Source organism: Caretta caretta, chromosome 13, assembly GCF_965140235.1.
Source record: "Caretta caretta isolate rCarCar2 chromosome 13, rCarCar1.hap1, whole genome shotgun sequence".
In the NCBI taxonomy this organism is placed as follows: Eukaryota; Metazoa; Chordata; order Testudines; family Cheloniidae; genus Caretta; species Caretta caretta.
Window position 1 is genome coordinate 10925479 of NC_134218.1, and position 22854 is coordinate 10948332.

Below are 22854 nucleotides of genomic sequence, written 5' to 3' on the forward strand. Positions count from 1 at the left end.
GGCAATAAATCACATCCTGCTGCATAGGACCGTGACTCTGGGAAATGTGCATGACATAGTGGGTGGCTTTGCAGAGATGGGTTTCCTTAACTGTGGCGGGGCGATTGATGGCACACACATTCCAATTTTAGCACCAGACCACCTTGCCTCTGAATACATCAATAGGAAGGGATACTTCTCCATGGTGTTGCTGGTGCTTGTGGATCACCGGGGGCATTTCACGGACATCAGTGCAGGCTGGTCTGGAAAGGTGCACATGCATCTTCAGGAACAGTGGCCTGTACAGAAAGCTGCAGGCGGGGGCTTTCTTTCCAGACCACGAGTTCACAGTGGGGGATGTGGAAATACCCGTAGTAATCCTGGGAGACCCGGCTTACCCCTTACAGCCCTGGCTCATGAAATCTTACACAGGGCACCTGGACAGCAGCAAGGAGCATTTTAACAACAGGCTGAGCAGGTGCTGCATGGTAGTCGAATGTGCCTTTGGCCGTTTGAAAGCTCGCTGGAGGTGTTTAAATAGCAGGCTAGACCTTACCGAGGATAATATTCCCATGGTCATAGCCACGTGCTGCTCTTTCCATAATCTGTGTGAATCTAAGGGTGAAATGTTTGCTCAGGTGTGGAGTACTGAGGCAGAACGCTTGGCTGCACAGTTTGAACAGCCAGATGCTGGGGCTGTCAGAGGAGCCCAGAGGGCTGCTATTACCATCAGAGAGGCTTTGAGGAACCACTTTGACAATGAGGGGCACTAACACGTCTGCTTTGGAGTTGCTTCCCTGTTATGTCCATGTACAAATTTGGGGCCCAAGATCCATGCAACACAATGCTTTAGAAGCCTGTTCCTGAGAGTGGATTGATTTGCTATATGCTTTTGTAGAACACAGAATAAAAACGCTGTACCATTAAATACCTCAGCCTTTATTTATTGTTAAAAAGGATAAAACCTCACAACTGTGTGTAGCTCCAGCTATCATTGTGCCAGCTGTGAGTGGGGGTGGAGCGATGGGGAAATGTAGGAGTGCTGTGGAGTGAAAAGGAATGTGGGGGGTTGGCAAAGAATTGTGCATCTGCTGCAGTGGCGCTCGACCACGGGTCTGCTCAGTCTGCAGCTGGATCAGGGACTTGAGCATCTCTGTCTGATCCTCCATCACTTTTAGCATCCGCTCTGTCGCTTGCCTAGCAAAAGCAGCACTCACCTTTCTGTCCTGCCTTTCGGCTTCCCAGCACTCTTTGCATGCCCTGGTCTGTCTCTCATCGTACTGCAGCACCTCGTGGAACATCTCCTCTTTGCTGTGCCTAGGTTTTTTTCTTATCTGCCGCAGCCAGTCGGCGGGGGTGCGTGGCGATAGGTGCATACTGAACAGAAGAGGGATTGTTACATTCCAGCAAACGATTGAAACATTTTAGTAAAAAGGACATTTTGCTAGTAGAAATCACTTTCTCTCTGAGACTCTAGGCAGGCACACAGCTCCGCGAGCACCCCAATCATGGTGAGTGTCGGGAGTGCGGGGAAGGCGGTTGTGCGTACGGACAAAAAGGCAACGGCTTTCAGGGCAGCTTTTCAGGGAACTCATTCTAAAATTATCCCATACTTTTTCACAGGCGGCCAACCTGCTTGCTGACATCTCGCTGCTGAGGGTGAGCAGAGAAACCAGGGCTCAGCTGCTGCATGCTTGCAGCTTTCACCCTGGTCTATATGCAGCTCAGCTATGTGCCGCTTTGGTCCCAGCTCCAGTGATTGCTAAATGGCATGGGACAGTTTCCTACAATGGGGGAACTAACAAGGCTGCAATCCCTTGGAATCTGCGGCAGAGGATTAACAAGTACCTCTTTGAAACTTTCCAGAGCCTCTCTCTGGAGAATTCCCTGCAGGTCTCAATGTCCATTGACACCCTGCTTGGCCATGTAGATTAGCTACACAGGGCAATGTCCATCTCACAGAAAACACTATCTGCCTCCCACTTTTTGGTTCACTACACAAGCCAAGCAATTTACTCAGAGTCTCATCTGCTTCCTGCTCCCCACTGAGCACTTCTGGAGTGGAGAAAAGTTCCTGGCTGCCTGCCCCACTGGGCGACCCCACTTCTAGCTCGACTTCTTCATCCACAATTTCAGCCTCCGGGTTACTCCCTTTCAGCTGCATGCGAAGTTTCCACAGGGCAACCAGCGATGGAGGTGGGGTCACCACTGAGGACAGCATTCAGCTCCTTATAGAAGCGGTATGTCTTAGGTACACCACCAGAGTGATGGTTCGCCTCCTGCACCTTATGGTACGCCTGCCTCAGCTCCTTCATCTTCGATCTGCACTGCTGCGTGTCCTGATCACAGCTCTTTTCACACAAGCCTTGAGAAATTTGCCCATATGTGTCCCGATTCCTACGGGTAATTTGCAGCTGCGACTGAACGGGCTCCTCTCCCCATATACTGATCAGATCCAACAACTCAGCGGCGGTCCAAGCAGGAGGGCATTCGGTGTGATAGCCAGCCATGCTCACCTGGGAAGCCAGCAAGCAGGAAATGAGATTTAAAATTCCCAGAGCTTGCAAGGGGGAGGGGTGGGTTGGCTGCAGGGGAGCGGAGTTCAAACCGCTGACCAGAGCGGCAGCATGGGAATTGTGGGATACTTGCTGGAGGCCAATAAAATTGGGGAAAAAAACCTTGTGGTGTCTACACTGGCGGTTTGTCGACAATAAAGGGAGGGGGAAAGACAAAAGTATCTCTCAGGGATGGAAGTTTTTTGTTGCCAAAACTAGGCGGGTTTTTTTTTTTTTTTTTCAAAAAAAGGCACATTGCAGTATGTACACTATCGCTGTTTTGTTGCCAAAAGCCAGTTAGGGTTCGTATTTAGTGCAGCCTAGTTTTAAATCACTCAAATAATGTAGCTAATAGACTTCACTGTGGGAGGAAGTGTTCCATGATTTCAGTCTAAATCTTCCTCTGTTCAGTTTAAATCCCATTCCTTTTAGTGATGCTGTACCTCCCTGAATCTCTTTACCAGTCCCTGTCCCTCCTGGGTGAATACACCCTCCAAATGTTTTGTGAACAGTTCTCATTACCCTTGTATTGTAGTCACTGTATTTAGCCAAGCTCTACGCCCAGTTGTATACATTTTCATTGAATTTAATGGAGCTGTACTAATATAATTGAGAACAGAAGATGGTTTCTTTTAATCATTCCTCATAAATGATCCATTTCCTTAAAGATTTTTTTGTTTTCTCCTCTGAATTCCTTTCACTTTGTCAACATCTTGGGGGCAAAGAGGCATGCCCAGAGTTAGCACCTGAATTCTTTTTGAAGTATGTAGCATGTTTCCACAAGCATGTTATCAATTATGGATAATTCCATCATTCCTCTTTTCTGACTATTTTCCAGAAATTCACATCTAAATATGCACATCTGGTACAAATAAAAAAAAATCTCATTTGTACGTGTTTCACATCAGACCTCCAAGGATAATGACTGCTTTTCCTTGCCTATATATTTTGATCAACCCAAGTTGGTAAATCCTCTTTTGCATAATCCCATAAGCTTCATAATATTGCACAGGATGAGGTAGCTTTTTTGTGCTTTGCTAACTGTGTTTACTTTCACTGATACAGTCAGCTTCTGAAGAACGTCTCATGAACAGAATAACATTTCCAGTTTGAATGTTTTGCTCCATTTGCAGCCAAATTGTTTATACAATACCCCAGTCAACAAAGTTACGCAAAACTCTTTCATAAACTGGGTATGTCTGCAATTGGAATAAAAATCATTTGTGTGCTACAGCAGATGTGCCAATGTACTTTGAACATCTGTAATGCCTTCCATCTGAGGATCTCAAAGCACTGTATGGACATTAATATCTCTACTTTATAGACAGAGTAAGAGGCATAGGAACAGATTCCCCCCCCCTTTCTTTTTTTGGAGGGGAGGGAAGAGGAACAAAGCCCAAGGTGTACAGGTGAACATATGTTGCAGCTGTGATGGTGCTATCTGTAATTACACATGCAGGGCCTGTCGTCATTAGGGCTACGCATTTTAATGTAACTTTATTCCATAGGGCCTAGAGCTGGTAGACCACTGATGTCAATGGGGAACACATGGGGTATATAAGTCTAAGCAGGACCTGGCATTTATGTTCTTCTTAGCATATGTGCAGTGTGCCTCGGGTGGCACGTGACCAGTTTTCATCATCAAATTTAGTCCGCTGGTTGGATCATTAGCTTCCCCAGCTTGGGCTGGTACTGACTGGGAGTGTGATGTCAATGCTGCTCCATTTCTCCCTCCCTTACCCCTCCTCCCCCCCGCTGCCACCTTTATGTTGAAAGTGCTATAGAGCAGGGGCCCTGTGTTTGCATTCTGTAAAGTACCCCATCCATGCAGAGGGCTATATAAACAATAGCCCTGGTGTAGTATAGATTTAAAGATGGCAGAATGGGTGTAAACAATGACATTTAGGATTCCAAGGTTCAACTGAAAGTGGGATAGAAAGAATGTGGGTTTGGCATGTCTAGTTGGAAGAAACTGCAAATCCTGTATTCTGAGTGGTGGCTGCATGTGTGGGAGAGAGAGAGAATCCAGTTTTTTATCTCCTTGGTGAGAAGAAAAGGTTGTGAAAGATCACAAGTGAAAATTAATATCAAATGGTTACTTACCTTTCAATGACTGTGATTCTTGGAACTGTGTTGTCCACACAGATTCCACCCGTGGTGCACACATGCTGTGCATGCCCAAGATCAGATTCTGTTGAAATAGCCATTTCCATTGCACCCTGGGAGTCCTTGCCGCCACTGTAACCAAGGATATAAGGGATGGAGCAGTCTCAATGACTTCTCAGTTCTTTTGCCAATAAAGAATCCCAGTTGTCAGGACTCCCAGTAAGCAGGGACATTGTGGAATCTGAATGCACAATACATCTCTAAGAACCACAACTACAGCAGGGTAAGCAACTGTTCATTCTTCTTTGAGTGATTGTCCACATCGATTTCACTCGTGGTGACTAGCAAGCAGTATTCTGTTCATGGAGGTGGGTTAGAGGAGTTCTGTTTACATATCAGTCAAAGGACCTCCCTACCAAAGCCTGCAGCTGATCTAGAGGCTTGCACCAAGGTGTAATGAATAGAAAAAGTGTGGACTGACCTTCAAGTCACTACTCTACAAATCTCAGTCAATGGGACATATTCAAAGAGGTGGTGGAAACTGCTTGGGCTCTAGTTGAGTGAGATCTGATGCGCCCAGGAGGCTTTCTGAGGTAGCACATAGCGGGTAAATATGCAGTCCAAAATATACTTAGGCAGTCTCTGAAAGGATATTTGTTGCCCTCTCATTCATACAGCAAATGAACAAACAGTCTTGGTGATGCTGAGATTGATCTGCTCCTGTCCCAGCAGAAAGACAATGCTCTCATGATATCCCTCGTGTGGAGTTTTGCCTCAGCCAGGAAAGAATAACATTTTGGGAAAAAGACCTGTAGATGAATAGATTGTCAGAATTTCACATGAAGCAATCATGAACAGGTATTTTGGGTGAGGCCTGTCTTGTGAAAGATGCTGTGGTGGGGAGGGGCTGTCAGGAGCGCCTGAATCTCCCCTGTTCTCTTGAATTAGGTAATAGTCACCAGGAAGGCCATCTTCATGGACAGATGGTGGAGGGACCAAATAGCCGTGGGCTCAAAGGGAGATCCTGTCACATCAATTGGCACTTGGTTGAAATTCCATGGAAGATGGGGTTCTATGATTGGTAGAAAGGCATGGGTAAGACCTTGGAGAAATTTCCTCCTGATAGAATGAGAGGATACCATGTGGCCCTGCACCAGGGTATGGCTTAATGAGATTGCAGCCACGTTAACCTTAATTGAGCTGAGACCATCCTGACTGAGTCAGAGCCCAAAATATTGGGGATTGTCCCTTGCAGCGAAGCACAGTGTTGTCATTTGGACCAAATAGAGATTCTTTCTAGTTGGCTTGGCAAGTTCATCTCATTGAGGGCTTTCTGTTGTGACACAGGATGTTCAGGACCACCACAGAGCAGTCTTTTGCGGTAGCTGTCAGCCAGCCAATATCCAAGCTGTCAGGTATAGGAACTCTGGGGCTGGATGAAGGACCTGACCATTGCTTGAGACAGAAGGATGAACTTTTGAATGGACAATCTCAGTAGATCAGAGTACCAGAACTGCCTGGCCCAAGCTGGGGCTATTAGGATGATAGTCCCTGCGTCTTGCCTTAGCTTTCTCAATACCCCAGGGAGTACAAGTGTTGATGGGAAGGCCTACCTCAGACCTGGACTCTGAGGAATGAGAAAGGCATGCATGAGGCATCTGTTCTTGCCTCCTTGGGAGCAGAATCTCTGACTCTTGTTGTTGTGGCGCATCATGAACAGATCTATTGTTGGATATCCCCATCAGAGGAGGATGATGAGGAGGACTTGAGGGACCACTCGTGACTCTGGGAGATCCCTGCTGAGCTCATGCACTATAGTGGGCTGAAGGCCAGAGAGATGGAGAGTTGTCAGAGTGACGTGTTCCAGTTCCTCACACATGGCCTCCTGGCACAAAGAGAACAATTGTGCTCCTCCTTGCCTGTCAATGTAATGTATTGCCATGGTGTTGTCTGAAGTTCCTGCCTGATAATGCCTCAAAAGAGGGGTAGGGATGCCTTGGATGCCAGCAAAAATGTTCTAAGTTCAAAGACATGGAAATGAAGGGAGGCCTTGGGGGCTGACCACTTATCTCAAATTTTTAGGTGACCCACGTGGGTTACTTACCATGGGGTGGAGGCATACATAACTAGTTTTCAATGGAAGAAACATGGAGAACAGAACTTGTTGCATCTGATTACAAGGGAGACCCTCTTGTCCATGTTGTCTCAGATAAACTGATTTCAGATAACTGATCTTTGTCTCAGATAAACTTTGCAGCAGTGAAAGGTAAAGTTTGGCAAGCTGTGTGATGTGTATATATGTGCCAGCACTTGACCTGGAACCTTCAAACAGGTTCTCACCTGTGTGATAGGCTGCCCTTGAAACTGTCATGTGATGTCTATCATAATGCGGCCCCTCTGAGACAGGTATGCTCCCAACAATTTGATGCTGTGTGTTTGGTGTCAATGTGGATTTGATGCTTTGCTTTTGGCGTCATTGTTGATTTGTCCTTGTTGACCCTGTATGCCAAAAAGATCTAGCCTTTGGGTCTTTTTACCTGGAAGTGGATCTTTCCTGTTGCCTGGGATCCATGGGTGGAATGCTAGAAGAAGTTCATGTAATCCTTAGCCAGCACCTGATATCTCCTGTCTGCATATGTGAAGGTCCTAGAGATGGATACGGGGTGTGCCATATGAGTTTTGCGGGTTCCAAAAGCCCTTTGTCAATAGGAAAGGCTGTCCTACCAGATGATGAGAGTTGGAGGATATCCAGTTGTTTGTTTTTTTTCTTGAATTATCTTGAGAGGCATACCCAAAGTCTCCTCAAGAGATCTTAAAATGCCTTAATTCATCCGAGAAGGCAGTGGAAGAAAAGTTAGTTGTCTCCTTTGGTGATGAGGATGAGATGGCCAGTAGTCAGAGGAGAGATTATCTCTGCTGGGCTCTTATTCTTCCTCCATATGTTGTTGACACATTAGGGTTGATACTAGAGCCGGCTGTAGTACCTGTTTTGGAGAAGGCTGCCTTGGTCTGGAGACAGCAGAAGAAGCTGGTTTCTTGACATAGGGACTGATACCTCAAGGTGACATGGGACCAAGACAAGTAGGAATACTGCGGGAAAGGAGGGCACACTAGCTTGACAGTTCCCTTCTGGAACCTGTGGACTCATGGGTGCGTCTCAGGGATTCCATCTTCTATTGTCTGTGTCCAGGGAGTTATTCATGGTAGACATAAATCTCATTCCAGGGAAGATGATCTGCGGTGTTCCCCAAAGGAGGCCAAAAAGGTGAAGTCATCTTCCATAGACAGGGCATCCCCTGTCAAGTCTATGCCCACCACCATCACGTTGAAAGAGGGACCCATTATATTTATTGCCTCCCTCAGTCTGTCCACGATTAGAGACTCTGATACTGGCCCCATCACAAAGTCTGCAGCCACTAAGAAGTGCGGTGGTGTGAGTAAAGCTTTTGGTACTGAAGAGTTGGTCAGTGCCAAATGAGCGACTGGCATCACTGAGGTCACTGCCAATGAGCCTGGTTTGGGTTTCCTCAGCATTGCAGTCATCATCCTGAAGTCATCTGTGGCTGGCGTACGTGTGTCAGTCCCCTAAGCAGTACTGGAATTAGTGTAGTGCTTACGGTGAGAAGCGATCTGTGTTGGTTTCACCATGGAGTTCAGCAAGGCCAGCTTTGTGGCTCTGAGAAGGCACCTAAGGGAAGGGTTTCTTGGGACCTTCTGCTGAGCAGAGCAGAACAGCAAGGTTTCTGGTAGTCCCTTGAGGTTGGGATGGTGTCGTGGCTCACCAGGGCACTGGAGGAGTGTAAGTGACCTGAAGGTGGTGATCTCTCCAGTTGTTTCACAGGGTCAGTTGAAGCTTGTACAGACCTCTCCGGAAGATGAAGCTTCAGTCACCCTTCTGTCTCTCAAAGTGTGCTTGGAAAATGTCCTGCACGTGGCCATCTCCTAGGCAGAGAAGGCATCTCAGGTGGCCGTCATTGATGGGCATTGTGGTATCACACAATGAGCAGATCTTAAGTTCTGGAGACTTGCTTTTGGCCATTTTAGGCTGTGTATAGGAGGAGGAAGGAGACTATCTTGGGCCTTGTACATGGGGTTGTGGAGGCAAGAACCATTAATCTTATTAAAATGACAATAGAGAAGTCTTAGTTTTTCAATCCATCCTTTTTTCTTAATGATCTAAGAACTATAATGACTAGAATAACAACAGGTCTACAGATCTAAGTGGTGGAACTGCCAGATTCTGTGTCTCAGCCACAGGTGGTAAAAAGGAACTGAAATGCAGTTGAGGCCACCTCACCTCTGACACCCTCATTACGAGGGCTCCCAAGGCACAGGTGTGGTCCCAGTGCATGCTGCTATTTCAAAAGAATCTGCTCTGGCACGTATGGGCCATATACGCACCAATGGTGGAATCTGTGCGGACAGTCACTCAAACAAAATGTTCTGGCAGTTCAAGTCTTCCCCAATGTTGATGCTAAATCACGCTCCTACTTATAAGTACGTAAATTAAGGAGCACTTTAAATGCTTCAGGGCTAATTTCACACACAAGAAAAAGTGGAGACATTTTTTCAGATACCTTGTCTAGAAGCAGTGAATGTATGAGGCTTAGCAGATTATGCGTTTTTGAAAATAGTTTTATGTTCAACAAGATGATAGAGCCAGCAGCAACCACAGTGCAGGCAGATACACTTGGCGATCTGTTTTGTTTTTGTTTTTGGGGTTTTTTTTTGCTTGCTCTCAAATTGGTAAACAGCAGTGGACACACCAAACGATACTCGAGCAAAGCACTGCAATAAACATTCCTGATTTTTTGATTGGTCCCTAGTTTTGGACTGTCTTAATCTATGTAAACAATATAATTTTGTATCTATAATTTTAAAGACCTCTGTTGCATCACATTAAAGCCTCAGTTCCTCCTAACTTAGCCTCTTGAGACCTTTATTGCCCTACACTGCACATTCTCAAGGGCAATATAATTTTCCTGTGCTAAGGTTACTAATACAGATCACAGGATTCCAGGTAACTAGCTTCAGTACAAAGCAAAGATTTCATTTATTCTTCAGAGGCCAAGCCCTGGCACAAAGGTTAAGTAAGCAGATTGTGGCAGGGGATCTTCACAGGGACCATGAAGAACTAATCTTCCCTCCCAGGATGTGACGCATTAGTGCACCCTCTCCCCAAACGCTGCAGCTCACGGGCTCTAGTCACAAGTGGGGTTTGCCCCATGGAGCCACATCTAGACAGAAATAACTACAGCTAAAGAAAGTAATACACAGGATTTGATATAAAAGAAAACAGATCTCCTTCCTGTCTGAAGAGGAAGATAAGAAACATCCACCTCAGTAAATGTAGGTGCAGAATATGGATTTTGTCAATGGTTACTGTTTGTTGTAGTAGTGTTCTGTTGTAAGGTTGAGGAAAAAAAGGAGAGAATGTGAGATTTGCTGTTACTTGCAGGGACATATTTGTAATCACATTTGTTTACAAAATAGGACGTGTACATCAGAGCAGGCACTGACTTGACAGGATAAAGCGTCACAGATTTGCACTGTGCATAGTGCCCTCATGTGGATTTTAGTGTATAGTTACATTTGCAGATTCATTAAATTTTATATGATAATTATATGACAGATGTGGTAGCTGCATTAAGACTCTGGCAAGAACTGTCCAGTACAATCCCATGTGTTAACCCAGACGGAACTCCAGCATCCTCATCAAACCCAAAATTCTGTATTTGTGATTTGACCTGAATTGAGACAGAGCTCAGCAAAATTCATCTTAAAAATGAATTTTATGTTGGCAAAAGGTGGCAGAGAGGAGTGTGCTGCAATTTTTCAGTTCTCTGAGAACTTATTTCCATGGTGCTTTATCCCCCACCTGTAGGGATGTAAATTGTAGTCGACACTCACATGCCATACACTAACTGCATGACATGCACTAAAAGTTCTCTAATGTGTGTTAATGTAATCCCATTTCAAACAGTAGTTAATGTGCACTAGGGAACTTTTAATGCATGTCACAGGGTTCAAATGGACCAGTTAGTGCACTACATGTTAATGTGGACTAAATTTTACACCACTCTGTTGCAGACTGAAGCACTGTGTACGCAAGCCCGAACACTACCGAAAACACCACCACAAACTGCAGCTGTGCCTCTGGAATGTGAACAACTGACCACTAAAAACTGTACTGAATCCCCCAAGTCTTTTCTCACAGGCTACTTACCAGGAGAGAATAACAGCTTGTGGTCAGTGGAATGGATTCCTACCCCACACACAGGGGAAACACTGTACATTCCAGTGCCAATAGTCTGAAGGTTACAGTCCCTTCCCTCTGCCCTGCAAACCCATTTCTTTACTGATAGTGTTGTTGTCCAGGATGAGTGGATATTTAAACAGGGAATGTAAGCTAAAGAATTTGCGTGTGTTTAAGTATAAAAGGCAAAGAGGAAACCACAAAACGTACTGGTGGCTACTGATGATATACATCAGAAGCTATCTACATATTCCACTTGGGGGATTTCACTGGCACAAGTTAAAAAATGCCACAAACAGCTGCAAAAAACTGAAACACTTTCGGCATGGTAAAACCACGTTAGTAACAATGTACTGTCTCAATGCAAATCTTCCTGTGAGCCAGATGGTGAGGCAGCAGCAGCGAAAAAGATGGGTGGAAACTTCTCAGAATGAGGTTTTGGGTCTCCGGCCTTGCTACATCTTCTAATGTTGCAGTACATTCAAAGGGCCTGATTCTGATCTGGGGTAGAAGACTTTTATCCCAGTGTAACTCCACTTTCTTCAGTAAAGTTACTGCACTTTTTACTGGTGTAAATGAGATGTCTGGACCTCTGAATGCTAGAATGCATTATTTGCAATACTAGTCTGCAATGAAAAACAATTTGTACAGTCATTTCTTATGTGAGTTGAGGTTACTTGTTCATAATGACGGGACTAATAATCAGATCAGTGGCGAATGGTAAATTAATTTTTTTATTAATAGTAAATGGGACTGGTACATGAAATTACTTTCTGACAAACACAGTGTAGGAAGGTGTCCAGTTTACTAACTAAGGGAATTCCAAGTGGAGGCTGTATAGGCGATGTCTTACAGTAAGTGAACACACTGTTAGAAAAGTTAGAACAATGATTGTGTCTAATGGACCATTGTTTCAGTAATCAGTATTCGTGTATCAGTTTTGACGTGAGATCACGTTTGACACAAAACATCATTAAATATCAAGGATTATTGAAATCAGAAAATTCACAAAAGAAAGACAAAATAGCTATGGCTAATCATCAGTTTAAAAGTACATTTCCTTATCTCGCTCGCTTAAAATCATCTTGTTTCTGTTTCGTCTTAAAGCCAGCTGTGGTACAGCAATGCAATTGGATGCTGTAATATAAAACTCCAATAGCACAACTGTTCCTCTGAAAGCATTTGTTATCCACTCTCACTGGAATGTTGCCAAGCAAATAATCTAAAATTAAGCTTAAAACTGATCATTTAACAACAAATATTACATGAACCCTTTTTTAATCTAACAAACTCCCTATACCCAGATAACTGATTTTATGCCAAGGAATCTCTAGCACTATCATCAGCTGGAACACAGCTGTGTTGGAGGCTCTGGTCTGATCTGATGGTAGGATATCTTCTCTTCCAGCTTCATTAAGATGCAGATAGGGGGTTTCCCTGCAGCTGGATCAGATGAAATAGGTAGGCACTGGATTTTTCCATTAGCCATTTGAAAGCCCACGCATTTGTTGTTTCTGCAAAGTCTCTTAACAAATAAAACCTATGAGCAGTTAAAGTTTTGCTTTAGTAGGTTATCAGATGGAATGGCAAGAAACTGTTATCATAAAAGTCTAGAGAAAAGAAGCGCTCATGCCCAGCATTACTTTAGATTACAAGGTGGTGTTGAAAATGAAGAAGGAAATTGAACTGGAACTGAAACTAAAGCACTGCCAACATGTATACATTTTCTGATCATTTCATCTAATTAAGTTATTAGCACAGAATCCTGAGCTACAATAATGCCACAGCATGTCAGGCTACTGCCTCCAAAGTTAAGGAACACGATCCAAGAATAGCACAGAGAACATACCATCTAGAGGAAGATTCTGAAGACATTCCAGGGATTTTCTCCACTGGTGGTAGCACTGACCAGACTACACAGATTTCCCAGACATTGGTAGCATTCAAACATCCATTTTAGACAAGCCAAAATGATCAAGAGTTCAACATGAAGTGCCATAATTCATGACGGAAATTCTTAAACTATTTTTTTTTGCAAAATAGGCAGATTTTCTTCTGACATTCAATATAAACTGTGATCTGGACATCTGACACCTGTAAAATTACCAAGTTCCATCAGTGCCTATTTAAAGAAAAATGAACATTTTAACTAGTGCTTGCCTATCCTTGAAGTATCACTCCCTGAAATACAATTTTTTCCCCTGTAATATCTCTATTCTTTTCTTTAAAAAAAACCTGTTTCATTCTCTTCAGAACAAAACTGCAAGTGACTGACTGGCTCTGGCCAACTTTTCTATTTGTGTCATTGATATGCAAACCAGCCATCTGGTTTACTCTGTATGTCATGTAAATATGTGTATCTTATTTTTCTCCCTATATATTCAGGAGCTTGCCATAACTTCGTAGGATTCGGTCTGACTATTCTTTGTAAGGATATTGTCCCAATCTAAGCTATTGTACTTGTCTCTCTTTTGGGCCTTGAATCAAGAAAGCATCTCTGTTCCAGACAGCACTTAAGCAAGTGGTTAAAGTTAAGCACATGCTTAAATCCCACTGAAGTAGATGGAAGTTCAGCACATGCTTAAAGTTCAACACATGTTCCTCAGGTGTTTTCCTGAATTGAAACCCTTCAAGCCTTGATATTTGTTTTGAGTATAGTGCCAACCATACTGTCAACTCTTGCTAATCCGTACTATAATTGTTTATTAATCATTGCCTCCACAGGTGTAACCTCAAATTAGCACTAATTGGCTTTCTTTATATTCTCTTCAAGAGCAATGTCTAGTGTCAAATTCTCCTTTGAGTGACAGCACTGCAAGTTCACTGACAACAATGCAGTTACACCAGTGTAAATCAGACAAAAATATAGCTCCCTATATCTAATCAGTTTCCATTACGTTCCTGACTAATTCCTGAAGTACATGATCACTACCATGTGGACCTTCTCTTCTATGCAAAACATTCAGTTTCACCCATCTGTGTAAACTAAACAGCTATCACTATAGTTTTCACCAGCAGACTGGTGGTGTTCAATGGGAATATATGGTAGTTCTGATATTCAAACAGCTTTCCTCCAACCCTGTATTTGTCTGATTCAGCTTTCACCACTACAATAAGAAGTAGTAGCAAGAGGCTGGCAGTGCATAGACGGTGGACAAAAAATTCATTCTTAAGGAAAAGTGCCTCTCTGTGATAAATTATTTGATCTGTTGGAGCTGTTACTGCAGTGCAAGGATACTGTTGTCAATTCCTGTCCTTATACATGTTTTGCCATAACTTTCCCACACTTTAATAGCTTCTTTCCTAAAGGTGTTCTTTTAAAACCTTGAGTGGGTATTAAGATTGAGTAGAAAGTCTCCATTCCTCTTACTTGGTTTATATGCACAGAAGAAATCTTATATGAGCTGAGTCCTGAGCATACATTATAACCTGTCAGTCATTTAAAGACTCTGTTTTAAGAGGTAAATTCAGTTTTATTTTATATCACTTCAGTGATATTTATGACTATTTTTAATATGGGATTCTGTTCCCAAATTCACTGCTGGTGTAACTGGTTTAACTCTAGAGACTGGAAATGTACTCCTCTGGACAACACATTTTATGTTTAATCTAAAAATTAATGCAATCATAATATTTTTCTTGACAGGTGAATAGAAAATTTTCCTGTTTTATATTTACTAGCAAAAGAAATTTGCAGCTGATCAGTTGTATTCCTATTGTATAATTCAGGGAAAGGCATCACTGCAGAATGGCAGGGTTGTACTGTATCTGGTGAGCACCCCGGATTACCTGATCCTCCCACATTCACCCTATGGTGCACTTGCATTTTTAAAAACCAAACCCTAATAACTACCACATTCTTAGTGTCATTGTGACCTTCAAGTTTAATTTTTATTAAAACAAAATAAGTTAAGAATATAAAGGAACAGAATTTTTTTTAAAAAATATACAAATAAGTCAGTTGTATCATTCTTATCAACATTCAACAAACAAATAGTATTTCAGGTACTATATATTGCATATTCAACAAAAATATGCAATTACAATATGCAACTTACATGGCCAGCCAGTCCCCCAGTGTTCATACCTTTCATGCTACTTAACTTCCCAAAACAGGAATTTCATACCCATATTTGCTAGTCTTTAGTATAAACCTTCCCATCTTAATACACTATTTGGCCTTCTCATGTCCCTGTTCCATACATGGAAATCCCATTGAAATTAAGAGCAGTTTTGCATAAAGTTTATTTACAGAATAGGGCTCCACTATCCACTTAGTCTCTGACCTATAAGCTTATAAAGGCATAATTCTGATTTCATTTACACTCCTGAAAATCAGAAACTAACTCTTCTAAAGTGTATGGAGTTAATGCTAGTGTTATAAAACCAGCATATAAGAAGTGAGATCAGAATAAGGTCCCAGAGTTTCACAGAAGTAAAAGGGGAAGATAGCTAATGTTCATTTTTAGTAAAGCAATACATCCATTCTTCCATGCAATCATGATCCCAAATCCTGTAGGAACCCTACTGAAATCTCTCTGATTTTGGAAATGAATATGGTAGTATTTTTATAAGGAACAAATAAAGACTTTGTAGGTTATTCTTTATTCTGTGTGCTTTACTGCTGACAAAGAAAAAATCCTGCTAACCCCATTAACCTTTTTCAACACAAGGGCACTAGCATTTATAATTAGAAATCAGTATAGCACTCTGATCATGATATCAATTTACCTAACAGTAAAAATATATACCAACATAATTTGATGCTAAATAAAAAGCTCTCTGCAGGGCAAATTGGAACTATGGTCACTTTCATAATGCATATGAGTGTAAAGGGATGACATAGAGCTTAGCATTTGGTTCCATTTGTGTGTATCCACAGAAGGGTTGCCATTCTGGCACTTTTCATTCACTTCTTACAATATGCATATGTTTCTCTGACATACATAGATAGTACACTAGACCTATTTATGACTAGGACCCATACAGCCTCACTTGTGCATGATTGCATGATTATTCTTTCCTTAAAGTACATGCAATTATGACTATCACATGAAAGTTAATCCATAAAATCCTGTATATGAGTCCATATCATACAAAAACTCATAGCAAAGGTAAGTATAAAATTTGACTCTAGTACAGCAGTGCAATGATTTCAAACTTTCTCTGTCAGTTTAAACTAGCTTTCTAGTGAATGGTAAGTGTATCTGGTATTTTACTGACTGGAGATGTTTTCATGTAAACAAAGTAAATGTTGGGTTTCAAAGCAGAAGTTGATTTACATTTGGGCTAAACTTCAGAACAAAATAAAACAAAACAGTGTAACTTGCTTTTAGAGCACAATCCGAAAATCTGATCAGAGAAAATCTCTGTTAAAAATCTCATTACAAAGAAACATTGACATTACCTATTTACACCCCAATTCCTCAAAGTAGAGCTAAAGAATAAAATATTTCAGTAGATCTCAGCAGAAAAGGCACAAAACACAAAGCAGGGCATGCTTGTGTCATTTTGTCACAAAGAAGCATTGACCATTGTACAACATGGAAAAATTCAGTATTTGTGTGACATCTCTCAATATCATAGATACATGGGGGATATATCTTCCTCCCAATGTACATACATAACTTCCAGCAAAGCTGGAAATAATTACTAAAAAGGGTAGCACAGGGATGAAAATATACCCAATGGTTTGTTACAATCTACACCTCAGCTTATGCATTAAGGAGGCTGATAGCTGTTTTATCATTATTGGTAAACAAATACACTGCAGTGTCTTTATAATACAGTCTCTGTGAACTGGGGATTGTGGGTGTTATGTGGGATTGATGAGGTTTAGTGGAGTTGGGAACCACCTTGTGCATTTAAATATATAATTTAACTGCTTCCTTGCTCCATACAAAAGCATTAAAATACGTAAAAGAAGCCTGAGTCCTTGCAAAGAAGAACGGTTGTTCTTAGAAGAGAACTTTGCCTATACTGTGCAGGAATGGCTATTCTGATGTTAAGGTGCTTCAAAAAGGCAGATCAATGATCTACAATTTCCAAGGCATTTCTCTCTATAATGCACCGTCATACATCCATCTGCTGTGGCAGTGTCGTTTGCTATATTTCTATAACTAGCCTGTCTTCATCATCACTGCTTGTGTCAGCGTATTCCACTCGGGTTTGTTTCCTTATCATCTCTAAACCTCTTGTTTTGTACGTTTTGGAAGGTGTTTCAGAGCTAGCTGTGGACTCTGTGGGACTGAAGGGAAATGAGGGCTCTTTAAAAGTATTAGTGCCAGTTTCATTAAGTGTTCCATGGCCATCTGATTGTAAGCAGGCTCCATTCTTGTCCACGCATCCATGAGGACTGGTATCAGAAGAGTTTATCCCCTGTATATTAGCTGTGCTAGGTAAGCTAGTACTTGCGATTGATGTCTCAGGAAGGGTGTTTACCTTTGATCCCAATGAAGCTGAACACACAGTTTTGGAACTAGGATTAAGTTTGTCCTTCAGAGCTGAGTAAGAATTTCCTTCCATTGGATGTTCCTCCTTTCCTGAGGTCTGGATCAATGGGTATAATGCAGTAAAAGTTTGACCTTGTGAGTCTACATTGAGTATATTTTTGTGGTTAGCTTCTGGACATAAGAAAAAAGGAGCAGTAACCTCTGAACCCATACTCACATGCTGGCAGCATGTGCCAGTGCCTACAAAATCAAAAGGAAAAGACCAAAGAGAGGACTCCACAGGGTCAGAATGAGCATTTGGCTGTGACTCCACTGGAAATGATTTCTGAAGCATGAGAGGTTGAGCCATTAAACAGCAGATGTTCAGATCATTGTTTGTTTCTCGCATGGCTGCTTTAGCTGGTGATGAACACGAGCATGTTACCATAGGTAATCCTGGAGTTGCATTAAAGTTCTGAAGAAAGAAATTGCCTCTTGAGTGTTTCTCAGTTGGTCTAGTAACATCCTGCAGCAGATGTGGGCAGGGGGGAAGGATCGGGAAGGAAATGAATTTCAATTTACATTAAAATTTTCAATCCAAAGCAATTTCATCCTTTGTAAAGAGAATGAAATAACAATTATGTTGACTATATCCACATGACTATAAGACTGTTTATATTGGGTATAACTCTGTTGAGATCAACTGAGTTATACAGGCATAAATGTGGTCCTTCATCTCTACAATTGTGATTATATTTGCTTTCCTTTTTGTCATAACTACAAGACAAAGTATTCATCCCTCCAGTGATTGCTAATTTCTAATAAATGAGGTAAATTACTTGTGCATTTCTCCACTATTGGTTAGTTGTTGAAGGTTTTTTTGTTGGTTGTTGGTGTGTCTGTGTGTATTTTGTTTTTTGCTTTTTAGCTAGGTGATAGCTTATGGCTGAAATAGGGGGTTGCTGACTAACTGCATGGTTACATGGTGTCCGGTTGATTTTCTTTATGTTGAAATACTATGTACACATTGCAAGGGAGTGTGTATAACTGAAGCATTAAGGAGCTAAAAACACAGGGTTTATTATGTTGTTTGTGAGCAGTATAGAAATACCAAGGTGGGTGTGCATCTACAGCAAAGTTGGTTTGTTGAGGAGCATCTGAAGAGTTAGATTCCTAAATATGAGAATTAATTTTCATAAAAATGTAATTTTACAATAGTAATTTATACTAATATATTCAAAACTCATATAGTAGCTGTGACAGTGAGAGAAATGCCATTTCAAGTTATGTTATTTTCATTGCAAAAACATTCTAAATTCAGTGATTTTGAATGTTTTTGCAGCCACGTTACCTTACCATCTTTGCAGCATTTGTAAAAACACAAAATCTGAGAAGCAAATAAATGGGAAAAAATTAAACTGCAGAAGCTTTCAAATAACAATAGGGTGAAATTGAAGTTTTCTAAAATCAGTGTCGTCATCTGTGTATTTAACAAAGAATTACAGGTAAAACACCTACTTTTCCATCCAGTTTGCCTTTTTGCCTGAATTTGCTTGGATGCCCAGCTGGTGAAAATATTCCTGAGTTATTTTTGTGATTCCTGTCTTCTTTCTTATGAATATTCCCTTTGGACACTGGCTTGTCTGAGGTGGGGCAAGATAGCTCCTCCTGCTGGGGGAGATAATTATCTGTTGGGAAAGAGATGATTTAGAGAGATTTTTAAGGTTAGATACAGTGCTCAATGAGTTTTCCATAAACCTTTTTTTTTTCTTTTTTTTATATCTATGGACAGATTTTGACTTCTTAAATTGTTGTATCGAATTAATTCTAAACATGATTTATCCTAATGTACTTTCACCTCTGGATTCCTTGCAAACTGTTCGCAGCTGTGTTGAGTAGTTGCTATTTGTAATCTGCTATTCAAGCTGAGTGACTTTTCATGAATATTCCTGAGTGAATCTTCTTCAGCCCTTCTTTTCAATTAACATTCTTGTGAGCAAAATTTTGCATGTACATATCTTCATGGGAAGCAACTTAAAGGTCTCGTGAATACCAGTGAAGCAAATTTTGAAGTTTTGATTCCAATAAAAGATCTTAAATACTTTTTTCTTCAGAATTTGCTTACCTTTCTATCCTTCATGTATCTTTATACAAAAATTTAAATGATAGAGGCCGGGGGGTGAGGTAGTGGGGGAGAAGGGTAGGAGGAGATGTGTTAATAAGAACAAGGGAGTAGGAAAAGAAGTTAGGGAAGAAATGTTAATGAGATACAAAACTGCAAGCCAAGGGAATGGCCAGAAAGTATCTGAACTTCAAATTTCAGAATGGAAAAGGGACCGAACTGGAAGGACCTACTACAGTTAAGTTGCTTTGCCACATTGCAGTGGCAAGTAGTAATTGCAGTGTTGTTGTACCCCTGTTGGTCGCAGGCTATAAAACAGACAAGCTGGGTGAGTGAGGTAATATCTTTGATTGGACCAGCTTCTGTTGGTGAAAGAGACAGGATTTTGAGCTTACACAGAGCTCTTCCTCAGGGAGTACTGGCAGAATCCATCATAAGAAACAGCCAGCTCTTGTATATTGCAACTATACCAGCTCATATCTCCCAGGTTACTAGCATTAAGTAGCTAACTAATTAGATAAATTAGATAAATGGAGAGGATCAGGGTGAGGTACAAATAGTCAAAAAAGACAGCAAATGATTCTTCTGTTGATTGGAATTATATGATAATTCGCCTTTTATTGCACTGCACACTGCTGCTACGTGCTATTGCTGATCACAAAAGGGATAAGTCAGTAGAGCTGGCTGGAAGTTGGAATGCCTTCCTGCAAGAAGTTTCCAATTTTTGAAAAAATGTTTTGTCCCAGGTCATGATGAAACTCAAAATGAACATTTTTCACAGAAAGGGATTTCTAGACAAACTCAATTTGGGGGAAAACAACAGTGGAATTTTTCAGCTTGCTGGCGCCTGCCTGGAAGGCTCTTGTAAACTTTGTTTTCAGAAAGTGAGCTTGACAAGAGCCTTCCGGGTGGGCTGACAGAGAGCTGGGGTGCTCAGCCCTAGCCTGGGGGGAGACAGGGAGGCTAAGCACAGGGCTCTCAGCCACTGGTAGCTGGGCAGGCTGAGAGCTGGGAAGGCAGTCACAGTGCTCAGCCTCTGGCAGATTACCTGCAAGGCTCTTGTCCATTTCATTTTCTGCCTGCAGGGAGAAAATGAAATTGACTAGACGTTGGAAGAAGGCAGTGGGGAGCTATCATTTTGAAATGTTTTAAAATATTTTACTACAGATCACTCTGTTTACCTACCAATGTGATCATACATCAACCTCATAAACTTCCCTGATTTCAGCACCATGGTCAACACTAATTTCCTATTACAAATGAGACATACACCTACTTATCACAAATAATGGCCCAGATTTTCAACCCTGTGAGCTATACTTAGATATGGATTTTGTGCCTTAAGGCAGAGCCCTGAACAAGATACCACCCAGGCAATAGACCCACAAGGCACAATTCCTCCATGCCTCTTGTGCTGGAAGTATAATCTTGCTTGGTGTTAGGCAAATGTGCATGTGGGAAATGTGGGCCTTATCCCTTGCATGGCTGTGTAACATGAGGGAACAGTCTAACCAATCTAATGAGTAGAGAGAGATTGGCTGATTTACAATAAGGGGCTCTCTCTATGTTTATGTTCAGTTCGCATGTGCAACTTTTCTTGTATCAAAACCTTGTCTCTGCTTCCATTCTTTCTGTGTTCATAAATAGTATTTGACTTGAGAGGAATTGTGCCCAGAATCAGCAGTGCGGCTCATCCATAAAATTCAGCACAGAATGCCAGCAAATTTCTGGAGTACTCTCTTTACTTTACATACATATGGCACTTAAACCAGAATACATAAGCTACTAAAACCCCTCAATCCATATTTTTATTTATTTGAATAAGTACTACAAGGTTAATTTATTATGCAATAGAATTATAGAATCTTTTAGCAGAAAAACAGAAATGTTCAAAAATATTTTTACTGCAAAATATAACAGTGCAGCACAGCAAATAAACTATAAATCTGCTGTGTCAACAATTAGACATGATTATGATTTCTAATAACAGAATTAGTGATTTTTTTCAACCATATTTGAGTTGTACAATTTCTCTGTCTCCTATATATAGATATATACAATTTGTATTTTATTTATAACTTGATAATTCAGAGCACTTTATTTACAGTCTGCTGAGCCCAGATATTGCAGGCAGCAGGGCTGGTGATTTAAGAGGAAGCACTCTTCTGAATCAATACTGAAGTTCTGAACCAGGATGCTGAGGCCCCTTTTTCAGATCAAAAGTAAAATCAAGATTCATGTCATCACTAAACAGGTTGATGTGTTTCACTCCAGAAGTGGCTTCATTTCAGGTTCTTTCTGTACCTCACAATGTATTAAGAAACCGAATTATTAATTTTTGTCAAGCACTTCAAATGAACACTGCCATAGAAGAACAAAGTTATTGTTATGTCCATTTATTAATTTGAACTATCATAAATTCCTTTATTTCAGGAATAACAATATAAAACTGACTGATATAAATTATTGTATAAATATAAACTTATTGTGTATTTGAGGATACCACTAACTCTTGTGCAGTCCACCCCTATGAAGAACTGTAGACTACTTGGGCACTTCCATGAAGGATAGCTGTACCTAGTGACTCAGAGATCTCATCAGTTGTTCCAGTCATCAGGAGATGGGTGGCAGTGAAAGGAGACCCACTGTCTACAACTGTACCTGTTCTATAGACAAAGTTTTTTTTCCCTAGGGCTGGCACCAGGCATGTTTATTATCAAATAACACATTTTCCCAGTATCTAGCTTCTCTTACAAAGGTATAGGCAGATGGGGATTTTGAAAAGTTGGGCCCTGATTTGCTTTGATGGTCATAAGAACATCATTGCAAAGGGAGGAAATACAATATTTGCAACCATATATGAAACATAATATGTATCAGATAAATTGGTTTATATTAAAAATTAATAAAAGAATATTACACGCTTGCAAACATGAATAGGTGAGTTATCCTTACCTTGCAATTTTGACGCAGGAGAGTGGCATTTCTTGCATTGATTAAGGCTATCATGTGTGTGGAGCAGCTGATGCTTTTTCAGAGAATCTAGTGTCCTGTTTGGAAGCCAGTGTTGCTTGCTCAGCTTGTTAGTTTTCAGCTGACTATATCCGTGCATGTGGTTCCCTTTGGACCTGCATTGTAAAATATACCATTTTCAGTGAAAACACAAACAGATATGTTGTAAGTAGTTGCTATTTAAAAGTAGCCTTAGTAGAGTATTATCACAACTTCACTGGAATTCCACTGGGGCTGAAACTGGCTTATAGAAGGTACGACTATAATGAATAAAGGAAATGTTACTTTTATGTATGCCACAAAAAATCCTGTATTAGAGAGCCTTAGTAGCAATGGGCAAAATCCTGAAGTTCTTAATTTTACTGGAGTTGGTGGAAGCTTTGGCTGAGTAGG

General features: G+C 41.2%; 1 protein-coding gene and 1 long non-coding RNA gene across 3 annotated transcripts in view; one reads left to right on the forward strand and one right to left on the reverse strand.

Annotated features, from left to right (window-relative positions):
• The first annotated feature begins 9845 nt into the window (after positions 1 to 9845).
• Positions 9846 to 22854, forward strand: part of LOC142068807 (uncharacterized) — a 65613-nt gene continuing 52604 nt past the window's right edge. The window contains exon 1 of the long non-coding RNA XR_012664686.1: positions 9846 to 9989. This is a non-coding gene — a long non-coding RNA (uncharacterized LOC142068807). The remainder of the gene's footprint in view (positions 9990 to 22854) is intronic.
• Positions 14766 to 22854, reverse strand: part of ZNF831 (zinc finger protein 831) — a 33818-nt gene continuing 25729 nt past the window's right edge. For both annotated transcript variants that reach the window (XM_048820451.2, XM_075118744.1), the window contains exons 4-6: positions 22405 to 22577; positions 18846 to 19015; positions 14766 to 17853 (exon numbers count right to left, since the gene is read on the reverse strand). In XM_048820451.2, coding sequence (XP_048676408.2) covers positions 17002 to 17853; positions 18846 to 19015; positions 22405 to 22577 — 1195 coding nt within the window. In that variant the 3' untranslated portion in view covers positions 14766 to 17001. The remainder of the gene's footprint in view (positions 17854 to 18845; positions 19016 to 22404; positions 22578 to 22854) is intronic.